Here is a 12,427-nt window from a genome sequence, read left to right as displayed (position 1 = left end):
TATTAATAATAAATAACAAAAAAATTTGTAATGTTTTTAATTAGCACTCTTAATATTTTGAGTTGTAAAAACAATAACGACATAATTATATTGAATGTAAACAGTTTTTGCTACATTCAATTCACTGAACAGCGCTGCTCCTTCTGCTGTGTGCATTTTGGCCACTTGGTGGCAGTGTAATACACAACTGCTATACTGTACATGGAGATTGCCCTGAGTTGCTTTCAATGGATAAATAAGCCTGGGAGAGGAAGTTTTTAACAGTTACCTAATCCAAGTTTAACCGAAAACTCCGATGAATAAATAAAAATGTATTATTTGTAGTCCAGAAATAAATTACAGACCAAATAAGTGAAATCAAATCATTTCCAGTGGCACATGTGATGTCACGACACCACCTGGTGGCAGCCTTGCGTCACTACAAAAGGCGCCGTGTCCACTTTCACGTCCACGTCAGGCTGCTTTTTCATTCACGTACAAAAAATCTGCTTGAAAGAAAAGAGAACACTTGGAAGAAAAAATCTGTCAGCATCTGTGCATTGTGAGTGACTGTATGCTTACTGTTCTCCAGCTCGTGAGATTTTTGCGCCAGGAACTCCGAGTTCTCATAGTCGTCGGCGTCTGTGGCGACACGGTGGTTTGGTTAAGCGCGACACTTTGACCTTAAAATGAAACCGATGCAGGCGGCGACGTCTTGTACCGTCGTTTGTCAGCGCCGCACCAGCCAGGTTGGCGTAGTGAGACGTGTCGGGATCGGCAGCTGCACACGAGATGATGACGTTAGCGGGCTTTGTAACGGATGATGTCATGTGTGAAAGGTCGTGAGCCCACCTTTGCTCCTCGATGGCATCTGCTCGTTTTCATACACTGTAATGGGGAGGGGATCTCTGCGAAGGCAAAACATTGGGACTCATTTAATTAATGAATCCGAACGGCCAAACGGAATGAAAATGCTGAATCCGAATGGAATTTCATTCAGAATCACAGGAGTGGTATATTCCTATCGTCAGTCCGAGTGAGCGTCATGTCATTCGGAATGACGAGTTTTTTTGTTTTTGTTTTTTTTGCTTTATTGAACAAATTGAAATCAAAAGCCGAACATGGCAATTATTAAACACACAATAATTATCACAATGACGAGGTTGTGTACGGCATGCGCATGCTCTGTCTTGACGTAAATGCGTCATGACATCATCGCTTCCACCCACTAAAATGGCGGCGTCTCCCCAGAGCTCGTCTGCGAGGGGAGAATTTGTTTTGAAGTACTTGAAATTTGATTTTCATCAAGATGTTGCTTCATCGAAAGTGTGACGAATTAACTCCATCTTGATCACGTGATCAATGTCCGTGCGTCCGCGGGGCTGATCTGATTAAACCGGGGAGCATTTTCCCCCCCCCACTCACTCACACAAAGATGAATTCTCGCGGTATTTGTGAGTTCACAAACTCCGGAGACTACCTTCTTGTACCGCTCCCGCAGAGTTTAAAAAACAAAACAAAAAAACTGCCGTTCCCGAACCACTGGTGGTTCGGACCAATCACAGAGCGACATTGTTTGGGGGCGGGATATGCAACTGTGATGGAACCAGGAAGCCAGCGCCTACGCAGGGGCTAACAAACAAACCTAACACGGACGAATGGACGCTACAATTAATTCTGTTCTCGCAGAATTACTCACCGTTTCCTTGTTGAATGTTGAAAAACGAGAGGTGCTTCATGCATTTTTGCTGGTAAGATGTGCTTTCCCCCCCTTCGACAAGAACACAGACGAAATTTTCACCAGTGGCCGTGATTGGTTAAAACAAACGTGTAGAATGTCGCATTGTCCAATCAGCTCGAATTATTGTTGAGAATGTCCCGCCTTTTCCCGAGGAAATTACTGTGGAGCGGTACCAATATGGCTATTGCCAGGTTAACAAACGCGCATAAACCCACATGGTCTCCCAGGCGTGGACGCGAACCCACGCCAACCGGCACCGAAGGCAAGCGAGGATTCGACTGCTCCACCCAGAGCCCTTAAGGTGACCAGAGAACTTTATTCGGAATGATTTCAGTCGGAATGAGTAAAAAGTCTCCAAGTGTAAACCCCACTGATACTGCTGTCAAATAGCTAGCTGCACAACTACTGGACATTTTTTAGCGAGGCAGCCTTTAATTTTTAACCTTTAACATTTTGGTTGAGTAGAAAGTAGCAAACTTCCTCAAATGTCGGCTTACTAGGTACTGTATTTATTTGGAGGAGGCCTTCATTTCTATGCTAACATGAACGTTTGACCTTGTTCAAGTGAAAGAGCACCATTTTTATTTTCCTCGTCTGTAAATAGTGGTCAGGAGAGTTTTTTGACTCAACTGCAAAGATGAGTGGATATTTACTTGAGGAGGGCTTTAATTTTGTGCAAATTCGCTTAACATGTTTTCCTCAATTGAGTCCAGACTTCCCTCATGTAGCAAGGAGTGTTAGGTATCTTTTTGAGGTGAGGCATTTGTTGTTGATGAGCATGAAATACTTACACATAAATATGTTCCCAACTCCCTGGTGGTGATGCAGCTACTGCGTAGATTGCTGTTTGCATCAAGATGTACAATTAATAAGTTCTTGATAGTGTATATCTTGCCGATTTAATAAAACGTCGTCGTCAAAAAATGTCCAAAACTCACCTGGACAAACGTCCACACTACAAAAATACAAACAGTTAAAAGAGGGTCGACTGTTTGACATTTTTTCTTAGAATTGAATGTAAAAAAAACATACTTTGAGGAACGGCTCATTTGATTGGCTTTGGTGACTGAAAAATAAAATGGTAAATTGTTAGATAAAAGATTGTAAAAAAAAAACAAAAAAAAACACTTTTATACGTATTAGTTGATTTACCAGTTTTGGATCGCACGACAGCAAATCTGCTCCCCTCACGCTGGCTGTCAGAAAATCCAAAATGTCATTATAATATGATGTCAAATGACTTTTGAACGTTTATCACATAACGTGAGACTCACAATGTGTGCGGGTTGTATATTTGAGCTTCTTCATGTATGGTCTCTGTGGAAAAATACAACAATTCATTTGGATTTTAGTGCAGTTTGTTGCGAAAACGAATAATTAACAAAATTATTATAAAATAAGATATAAAATAATAATAATACAAATAATATAATAATAAAATAACATGCCCCAGCTCTTAACTTTCTCAAGTCAGTAACGCAGAAAGGAAAAAGAGAAATTCAATTAAAAATTAAAATGTCAAATTACCACAAATTTGTTGTAAATTAATAGGGCTGGGTATCAATTCAAATTTTCTCAATTGATTCAATTTCGATTCACAAGAGTTCAGTTCGATTTGATATAGATTTTTGTCAGATTCACTTCAGTTCCGATATTGATTAATTATGGAATATCAATTATTGTTAAATATCAAGGGCACGATTTTTTTAAAAAACAAAAACTCCACAAACATTCAATTCTAAGTTACATTTTGGAGAGGCAGTAACTGGTTAAATGAGTTATTTATGAATGAAAATAACGTGTCATAATCATAAGTGAGATTAAACTGTTTTCATAATTCTAATTCAATAATTGTAAATATAAATTAAACAGATTCAGAATTGGTATAAAGTGCCATAAGTCAGGTTGTTCATAAATGTAAGAAAATACTTTGAAATAAATTTCAGGAAAACAGTAAGATACAAAAAAATGGCCTTTAAAATGATATATTTCTTGTTAAATTATGGGGAAAAGGAGATATTAAAATAATCATTTTATGAATCCATTTCACACTCGAAAAGGAAAAGCGATTCAATATTGATTATTCAATGTTTTTAAAGTATTAAAGTATGGTAAAGACGCATAATGATTAGTAGTAAAAGTAGTGCAATGGTGCTAATTTGACCCAATTTTAAAACATTGATTTGAGCGCAGTTGATTTTAGTTGTCATGATCCTGTTTTCCCCAAGACATCGTAAATGCTGTTCAAAGATGTGCAGTCATCATGAGTTCAAGGAATTGCGAGCAAAATCAGTTTTGCATTTTGATGATTGAATTGAAATGAATTTGACTTGTCGTCCTGATTAACCACCAACAAAATCCCATTATCGGAACTTACTGGACTTGCGCTTGCATCTCAGACACAGAAGGCCCAGCAGACTCAGCGAGGCCAGCGACGCGACCGTCGCAAGCGCACACTGCACGCCGGAATTTCCCAGCATACCTGAAAGCAGCACTTTTTCAAAGTCTGTCCTTGTAGGTCAAAATGCATTATCTGCGTTTTTGTTTTTCTTTTCTTTTCTCCTGTGAACGACACACATCTGTGCCTCCAGGAAGTGGTTGGCCGAAACTTTGAGAGTTTGCGGTCACACGCTTTAAACTGCAGCAAGAGCGCTGTCAACTATTCTCATCGTGCATTAATAATTCGACCATTTCTATGATTTTTGCACGGCAGTGACGTGCAATTGTACTGAGTGGTGTTCGTAATGTTTTAGTTACGTTGCAAGGGGAGCAAAAGTGTGAATTTTGTCTGACTTGTGTGAACGGAAAAACACCGCACTCGATTTATTTATTTTTTAATAATTTATCTCTTAAATTAAGATATGCTCATGCTAGTATTTAATGATGTGGTCCTGTGTAATTTGTTGAAGCTGTATAATTTGTGAATTAATTATGGTTTCCTTTGTGTAATTTGTAATGTAATAATTCAAATTTAATATAGTAGGTGACAAAAGCCAACTAAACGAGCTAAAAGTAAAACCTGAGTAAAAAAACATTTTTTTTCTTAATAAAACACTGACATTTAAAATCATTTTAAAAATAATCAAATTGGGCGTTGATCATTATCATGAATTAGTTTGGTAATCTTAATCTCCTAAAAAACAATCCACCAATGATAGATTTGTACATTTGAAGATGTTTATTTGGAAATTGGCCAATTGGAGCGTGGCTAATTCTCGTCTTCAAATTTGGAAACGCAAATGGGCCTGTGAGTGACCCCTGGGGTATGCCACATGTAGAAGATGTTTGGAATGACATTTACAAATGTCATGAAAATTTAGTTTAGTTTTGTTTGTTTTTCTTGATAATTACTATGAATGAAATATTTTTCTAAAACGGTCCAACAATGCCGATTTTGTTTGTCAACTAATTTGTCAACTACTCTGCAAAAAGTGATTTTCACTTTTTTTTCCCCCCAGTTTGTTTCTTGTTTATCATTTGCAATATTGCAATAAGCCATTAAAATGAATACAAATTACATGACAAGCAAACTACAGTAAACATAGACACAAAACTTGAGGATTAAAATAAGTAAATACAGATTAAAAAAAATGTTGTGGGAGGAAATATATAAAACGTTGAAATTTCTTCAAGATTTGGGTGGTATTTGTTGATTATGAAATACCTTTAACCTTTTTTTAAATTTAATATAAACAGTTAACTATTTACATTAACGAATCTAAACAGATTAGTTCATTTAAAAATATTTCATCACCATCAACAAATACCCTCCAAATTTTTATGTGATCCACAAAATGAATTAGAAGAGCACAATTGTGCTTTTTTTTTTTAACCTCCTTTAAAATATAATATTCTTGTTTTAACCCCATATTTTTTATACTTCAAAAGTTAAAACCCAAACACACAGATCCAGATTACAATACAATCCAAGGCTCAAATTGATCTAAAATCCTACGAGATTATTCCAAGCGTGTTTGCATATTGTTGCTGCTGCAACGTTACCTTCGGTGGTCCGGCTGCTCTCCTTCCTGCGTCGGCTTGAGTCGACATTAGCGGTGAAGCATGCATTGGTTTCCTTTTACAAGAATTGGCCACATCCGCCACATGCTCAAGACAACACTCGAGACCTCAGAGCAACCTACAAAAATGTTTGTCATTTCAAGTGGACACGAGACAAATAAGTCAAAATGTCAGCAGAACACTTTGTAATTGTCATCACGCTGCCCATTCATTGAACTGGAGCAACTGAAACAAGGTTGATTGATGTTTGGCTACAGTATTTTCTATCGTCAAAGTTCATTTGTGCTCAATTCATTTGATTGGACATCATTTTGGAAATGCACACACCTGTATTTGGGCCACCCTGATACAAATGTAAGCAAAACTACCTGTCAATTCAACTAAAAAATGATCAATTACTACTCTTAATTTCTACATCAAGCTTGAATTGGATGTCATGTCATGCCTGTACTACAATGTACACTGTAACAAAATAAATCATGAAACAAACAGTAATTTTCTGGAAGCTGGGACACCAGAAAAATACTGTGAAAACACAGTATTAAGTTAACACAAAAAAATGTGATTAATCTTTCAAAACATGGTCAATAACTTGAAAAACTAGATTTTAACAGTTTACTTTTAGGGTTCATTTATATAGCAAATAAATTTTCTGTTATTTCACAGTATTTTTCTGGCACCCCAGCTGACTGAAAATTGCCGGGGTTTTTTTTTTTTGTTTGTTTGGGTTTTTTTGTTTTTTGTTTTTTTACAGCTGTCCTTTCAAAAATAAACAAATGCGTGCATGTGCGTGCGTGCAAATACATGTAAATTTATACTCATTAATTCACCTAAAACCTAAACCTAATAAAAATCCCATTACCCTTCACCTTAACCGGATACTTCAGAGTCTCGCCAGAGTCGTGTGGTTCAGACGGTCAGGAAACCAGAGAAAAAGTCAGAAAAGATAAAAAGAAAAGAAAGATAAATCAAAGTAAAATCCAGCACCGACCAAACACTTCCTGCCTTCCACATGCTTACAAAATCAGTCTTACACGAACCCCAGAAACCTCTAAATTCCAACAAATTAAAGAGATCTCAAGAGACCAGAGGAAAAACTAAAGAGAGGAAGGAGGGAAGGATAGATAAAGCAGAGTGAGATCCACAGACACCAACATCCACTGATTCAATGAGCAGTGGGAGGGAGAGGCGAATTCTGTTTGAATTTCAGTAGATGCTGGTGTGGCATAATGACCGCCACCAAAGAAAGGAGCAGCAAAGCGCCCCCCCCCCCCCCCCCCCTACCCCCGAGCCGCGGCAGCCACCCCCACACCACCCGGGCGGATACCGGTCGGCGAGCCAACCCAGATGCCCGGAGCACCCCCGCTCCCGCCCCGGCCCGCACCCCCGAGCCCAACGCCGTAGAACGAGGCCCTGCAGGCCCCCACAGCGCCCCACCGGTCCACAGCCCCCGACCCCCCTCTTAAAAATAAATAAAAATAAACAAATGCTACCATCTATAGGGCATTACATACATTGTCATTATTTTCACTTCTATGTTCAATAAATGTTTTAAAAAATAAAATAAAATAAACTTCCGCCCAAAGAGGAAGTTAGAAAATAAGAGTTGCAAGATTGACAGAAATTTAGCAAATAAACCCTTATCCTTTACACTCCCACCAAAAAATAAAAAATAAAAATACTTTTGGATATTAGTATAATTAAAATACAGATATACACGAGTCGGTGCTTTTTTAAATATAAGAAATAAATGTTAATACTTCTTGAAATTTATGCGTTGACTAACACGCTCTGACGTCATGACGTACGCCTTTGCCACGCCGCCGTAGTACGTAGGAGCGAAAACAGCTCGATGGAAACACACCCCCTTAAACTAGCGGCGGCTTAACAGCGTTTTAAACCAGACCCGGTTGAATGACGCCGGTTCCGCACCGTTGAGAGAGTGGCGTGACAGTGAAGCCTCGAGCTAGGTCGACTTGTCATCACTTGCAGTGTTGTTGTTGATGCTCTCCAGCGCCAGCGGTTGTCCGCGCGCATGCAACAGAATGGCGCGAGCAGCTCCAACGGCTCGGACGGCGGCGGCGGTGACGCGGAGCGTCAATCTCCGTCCCGTAGCCCCCTGCTGCCGGCGGCGACGACTCGGGTGAGACGCTTCATCCAAGAGCGGCGAACGCTGCCGCTCCCTAAAGTCATGGTGGTGTTCTCGGCGACGGGCGACGCCGAGAAAGTCAGCGATGCTATGGCCGACGACGACTCACGGAAGCCGGCCTCCCCGGTGGCGGCGGCGGCGGCGGCGGCGACGACGGTGGCGAACGTGTGTCGGGGAAAGCCGTCCCGCTGCCCGCTGGACGCCAGGCAGGAGCAGGAGGTAGGCCGCTAGTCCGACAAATAAGGTTTATTTTTATTTTTTAATAATTATAAGAAATCCACAAATAAGTACAACACGTGACGTCATAACCAAGCGCCAAACAAGATTGTTTGGCTTGGAACGTGAGGTTAAAGAAGCTGCGTTGTCATTGGCCAACAGTGGATCAAGTGATGAGTGTGTGTTTTGCTTTACCATCCTGATTATGGACCTAAACATGGCAGACTAATCCCCCCTCTTTGCTGCCTGTCACTACCAGTTTCATTGTAATTGTTGCTAACATATTCAGCAGTTAACATACAACAAACTAAAGTCATATTTTAGAGACACCAGATAATCGGGCGTTTGCTGACTTAGATTGGAAAAGAAGAAAAATGCTTAAAAATAAAATGTATTGACCTGACTGTATGTGTGCACTGAAGGTCTTAAATTGCTGCAGGTTGTATAATTGACATAGGTTGTACTAGGATCCATTAAATTACAATAAATTTATCTAACTGCACATGTTGCATAATTAATAATAATGCATTCCTTTTTTTTTTCCTTGTAAAGTTTCCTGAGGTGATCTCTCTGAACGTGGGGGGCTCCCACTTCACCACCCGCCTGTCCACGCTGCGCCGCTACGACGACACCATGCTGGCCGCCATGTTTAGCGGGCGCCACCACATCCCGCGCGACGCCGACGGACGCTTCTTCATCGACCGGGACGGCACCTACTTTGGGTGAGTTGCGCCAAGTTTGAGTTCTAAATGTGTGTCAAGACAGCAATGAAATTAAAGTGCAGTAAAGTTTGCTCGCTTAATGCTAACACACAATGGGAAACGCCATAGACGGGCTAACTGTTTTAACCATGCAGATAGACAACTCACAATACTCATACATGCAAGGCAAATGAAACGAGGCACCACTTTTCATTGCGATTGAGTGCTCCACTGTGTGTGGTCTCCGCCTCCTGAAGGGACATCCTGAACTTCCTGCGCGAGGGTGAACTGCCCCAGCACGAGCGGGTGAGGGCGGTGCATCGCGAGGCGCAGTACTACTCCATCGCGCCCCTGCTGGAGCGCCTGGAGGACATGCAGCCGCTCACCGGAGAGAAAGTGCGGCAGGCCTTCCTCGACCTGCTGCCCTATTACAAAGGTAAGCTAAGTTTAATTAAAAAAATATATGATATATATAAATATATGTGCAATGTTTCCCAACGTTTTATTTAGCTAGGGCACTAAATAGCCTTAGAAATGCCGACAAAATGGGAGCAAAGCATGACTTTGCCATTAGACAGGGCTATGGCCTGCTCAGGCCAAATCAATTCAAGTGCTACTTTGGCACCATCTCAATGCCAAGGCGCTGTTGAAGTGATTTGAGGAGCTTCAGGTAGAGAAAGGTAGTGCTTTGCCGCATCTCGGTGCCAAGGCATCCTGTTGTAGTGAGTTAAAGAGCTTTGTTTAGACAAAATTAGTGCTTTGCTGCCACAGTGGAGCATTTTGATGCCAAGGTACCGTGTTGAAGTGGGTTGAGGTGTTTCATTTAGACAAAAAATAGTGCCATCTTAGTAACAAGTAACTATGTACTGTATGTTATATTAGATATATTTTATGTGTATTCATTTAGAAAAAAAAGCCCTCATGTTGTAACACCTCTGTGCCAAGAAATTCCCAATTGAGTTGAGGAGTTTCATTTAGCATAAAAGTTGTGCTTTGGTGCTGTTTGTAGAATTTTTAGTGTTAATAAAATATATTTGAAGATGGGGAGGGCTTCATTTAGACAATAGTAGTGCTTTGACGTAGGGCTGCTCCATTATGGAAAAAATAATCATCACGATTATTTTGGTAATAATTGAAATCACAAACAATTATTGTTTGGTACAAAACAAGAAAGTGTTTAAACGTTTAAAAACATTAAGACAAATACAATTATTTGAAGCACTATCAACTCAAGATTAGTATTAATAATTTTTTTATTTTTGCTTATGATTATGCCGTTGATGTAATTTAAACCTAATTTACGCCATCTGTTCGCCTCTTCGTGTCACCGACCGAATTGAGGAGAGTTGAGGAGCTTCATTGAGACAAAGTGGTGCTTTGCCGCCACCCACCTTGTAGCGTCTTGATTCTGAGGGAACTTGAATTGGAAAAAAGTGGTTCTTTGACGCCACCTTGCGGCATCTCGGTGCCAAGGGACTAAAATTAAGTGAGGCAAGGAGCTACATTTAGCTAAAAGTAGAGCTTTGTCGCCACCTTGTGCTACCTCCAGGCAATTACAGTCAGTACTGTATTAACCATTTTGAGGATTTTTTTATTTTTTTTAATTTCCGTTTTGTCCCGGCAGACAATCTGGAGCGCATCGTGGAGATCGCCAAGCTGCGCGCCACGCAGCGGAAGGCACGCCTGGCCAAGCTGAAGGTGTGCGTGTACAAGGAGGAGATGCCCATCACGCCGTACGAGCGGCCGCTCTTCAACGCGCTGCGGCCGGAACGCGCCGAGGGCGAGGCCAAGCTCTTCGAGCACCACTGCGACGTGGACGTGTCCTTTGGGCCGTGGGAGGCGGTGGCCGACGTCTACGACCTGCTGCACTGCATCGTGGGCGACCTGGCCCGCCGCGGCATCGCCGCCGAGCAGCAGTGCATCGGCGTGTGCGACAAGCACCTCGTCAGCCACTACTACTGCAAAAGGCCCATCTACGAGTTCAAGATCACCTGGTGGTGAACAGCCGACGACCCCCCCCCACCCTCAGTTTCCCATCGGGCGGAATTTGGGATTGACAGGTTTCTACGCGCTTGCAGTTTAGACGCCGTTTTCGCTAACAGCGGTTAATGTTTACCAATAACTTTCCAGGTGGATTGAAAATTGCCAATAGCAAAAAAAAAATGAAGCTGAAAGCTGACAAGATCAGGGTACACACGACGATTAGCATTTTCCCTCACTTGCCATTAAAGTCAGCAAAGGCCAGATGATCGGGTGTCTCGAAAAGATTATCCTTAGTGATTATCCTGTGGTATGACGGCGTATTATGGCCACATATATATATATATATATATATATATATATATATATATATATGTGTATATATATATGAAAATACATCCATGCCTTTTCTTTTGTACAATTTTTTATTTATTTTTTTGTTTTTTTTGTAGGCTCTGGGCTCAACATTGCAACTAAAGCTGTACTCAGTGTTGGTCCAGCAGTAGAAGGGGAGGAGCATTGGCTCATTTGCATGATACCGGACCGCCCCCTTCAAAACAGGTTAATGCAGGGATTGTTATGCAAAATTCCCGATCAGTTGTGCTTCTTATTTAAAGCATTCCGCTCACCATTCCACTTTTCTAGATGTATAGTACAAACAAATGTTGTGATGTAGCGCTAAATGCTAAGCTAACGGGACCAGCAGTGTCCTTGTACTTGATGAAGTGTGCGCACCTTGTGATTGTAGCCGAGAAAGTTTATATTTTGTACCTCACTGCTATACAGTACTAATGTTCACTTTGTTTTTTTTTTGTTGTGTTCATAGCACTACTTGTTTTGTTTCTATAATGTCTCATCAAAAATATCTGTTGGCTTCTAGGAAGCTGTGGTCCTCAAAGCTTTTTTCCCCCTCTGCTTTGTATTGTACTGTTTTATGACTGACACAAATTGAAGTAAATATATATATAAGATATATAAACATTTCTTGTTGCACTTAACATGGCTGTGGCTTTTTTTCAACTTAAAATAAAAGTAGCCTATCTTAATTAAATTTTTTTCAATTGTAATGAAAGGAAGTTAATACATTCCAAAACAAATATTTTGACTTTTTTTTTTTAACAAGTAAAATAGCACGTTTGTAGAAACATAAAATGTCATAAAATAAAACCATTGGTGCGTCATTAATTTTATCTCTTCCTGCTTTATGCAACTTGGTCACTGGGGGCAGTATAACACAGTCATGAAGGCACAAAGAAGACTCACAACTATATGAGTGGCGCTACTTCACGTTAAAATTTGGATTTAAAAAAAAAATAAAAAATTTATTTAGGGGTATCAGAGTATAAGGGGCCTTATTAGGGCGTGACCAATTAATCAGCCGATATTAGGGCTACTATAATTGGTAAACATCGGCTGCTTGTTTTGCCATTTTATTTAAAAAAAATTAACACATCGTAACATACGGCAAACTTAATTACATTCAAACATTCCCACACCATAATTTGCCTGAACCCCCCCCCCCCCCACCTTATCCCTGTTGTAAATTTAAACAAATACAATAAGACCAAGTATTGTAAACAGTAAGGGACCAAAAAAAAAAAAAGAGGTTTTGAATTTTTTATATATTTATTTATATTATGT

General features: G+C 40.4%; 2 protein-coding genes across 4 annotated transcripts; one reads left to right on the top strand and one right to left on the bottom strand.

The window, feature by feature from the left end:
- Positions 1-21: 21 nt before the first annotated feature.
- Positions 22-5,956, bottom strand: LOC144006083 (uncharacterized). Of its 2 annotated transcripts, none has more exons than XM_077504750.1 (11): positions 5,723-5,956; positions 4,098-4,202; positions 2,995-3,037; positions 2,873-2,916; positions 2,753-2,786; positions 2,659-2,675; positions 2,512-2,563; positions 832-887; positions 701-760; positions 562-621; positions 22-488 (listed from the first exon to the last, which is right to left on the bottom strand). In XM_077504750.1, exons 2-11 carry the CDS (start codon positions 4,198-4,200, stop codon positions 454-456), a joined length of 504 nt encoding a protein of 167 aa, XP_077360876.1. In that variant the 5' UTR covers positions 4,201-4,202; positions 5,723-5,956; the 3' UTR covers positions 22-453. The 2 variants fall into 2 exon arrangements, with proteins under 2 accessions (XP_077360876.1, XP_077360877.1); XM_077504751.1 differs by having other exon boundaries at positions 22-485.
- On the top strand, positions 1,611-11,784 carry kctd7 (potassium channel tetramerization domain containing 7). Of its 2 annotated transcripts, none has more exons than XM_077504748.1 (5): positions 1,611-1,730; positions 7,755-8,108; positions 8,658-8,827; positions 9,064-9,242; positions 10,431-11,784. In XM_077504748.1, exons 1-5 carry the CDS (start codon positions 1,638-1,640, stop codon positions 10,805-10,807), a joined length of 1,173 nt encoding a protein of 390 aa, XP_077360874.1. In that variant the 5' UTR covers positions 1,611-1,637; the 3' UTR covers positions 10,808-11,784. The 2 variants fall into 2 exon arrangements, with proteins under 2 accessions (XP_077360874.1, XP_077360875.1); XM_077504749.1 differs by lacking the exon at positions 1,611-1,730 and adding an exon at positions 1,880-2,021.
- Positions 11,785-12,427: the final 643 nt, after the last annotated feature.

This window comes from Festucalex cinctus, chromosome 18 (genome assembly GCF_051991245.1).
Source record: "Festucalex cinctus isolate MCC-2025b chromosome 18, RoL_Fcin_1.0, whole genome shotgun sequence".
Classification (NCBI taxonomy): domain Eukaryota; kingdom Metazoa; phylum Chordata; class Actinopteri; order Syngnathiformes; family Syngnathidae; genus Festucalex; species Festucalex cinctus.
This window is presented reverse-complemented; position numbering and strand designations above follow the sequence as displayed.

What these genes read in the sequence shown, in the direction of transcription:
- kctd7 (XM_077504748.1), top strand. Translation starts at nt 1,638, where the DNA reads ATGGACGCTACAATTAATTCTGTTCTCGCAGAATTACTCACCGTTTCC. An exon ending in CGGGACGGCACCTACTTTGG is followed by an intron (nt 8,828 to 9,063) that starts GTGAGTTGCGCC and finishes CGCCTCCTGAAG; the next exon opens with GGACATCCTGAACTTCCTGC. An exon ending in CCTGCTGCCCTATTACAAAG is followed by an intron (nt 9,243 to 10,430) that starts GTAAGCTAAGTT and finishes TTGTCCCGGCAG; the next exon opens with ACAATCTGGAGCGCATCGTG.
- LOC144006083 (XM_077504750.1), bottom strand. Translation starts at nt 4,200, where the DNA reads ATGCTGGGAAATTCCGGCGTGCAGTGTGCGCTTGCGACGGTCGCGTCG. An exon ending in ATATACAACCCGCACACATT is followed by an intron (nt 2,917 to 2,994) that starts GTGAGTCTCACG and finishes ATTTTCTGACAG; the next exon opens with CCAGCGTGAGGGGAGCAGAT. An exon ending in ATCTCACGAGCTGGAGAACA is followed by an intron (nt 489 to 561) that starts GTAAGCATACAG and finishes TTTTCTTTCAAG; the next exon opens with CAGATTTTTTGTACGTGAAT.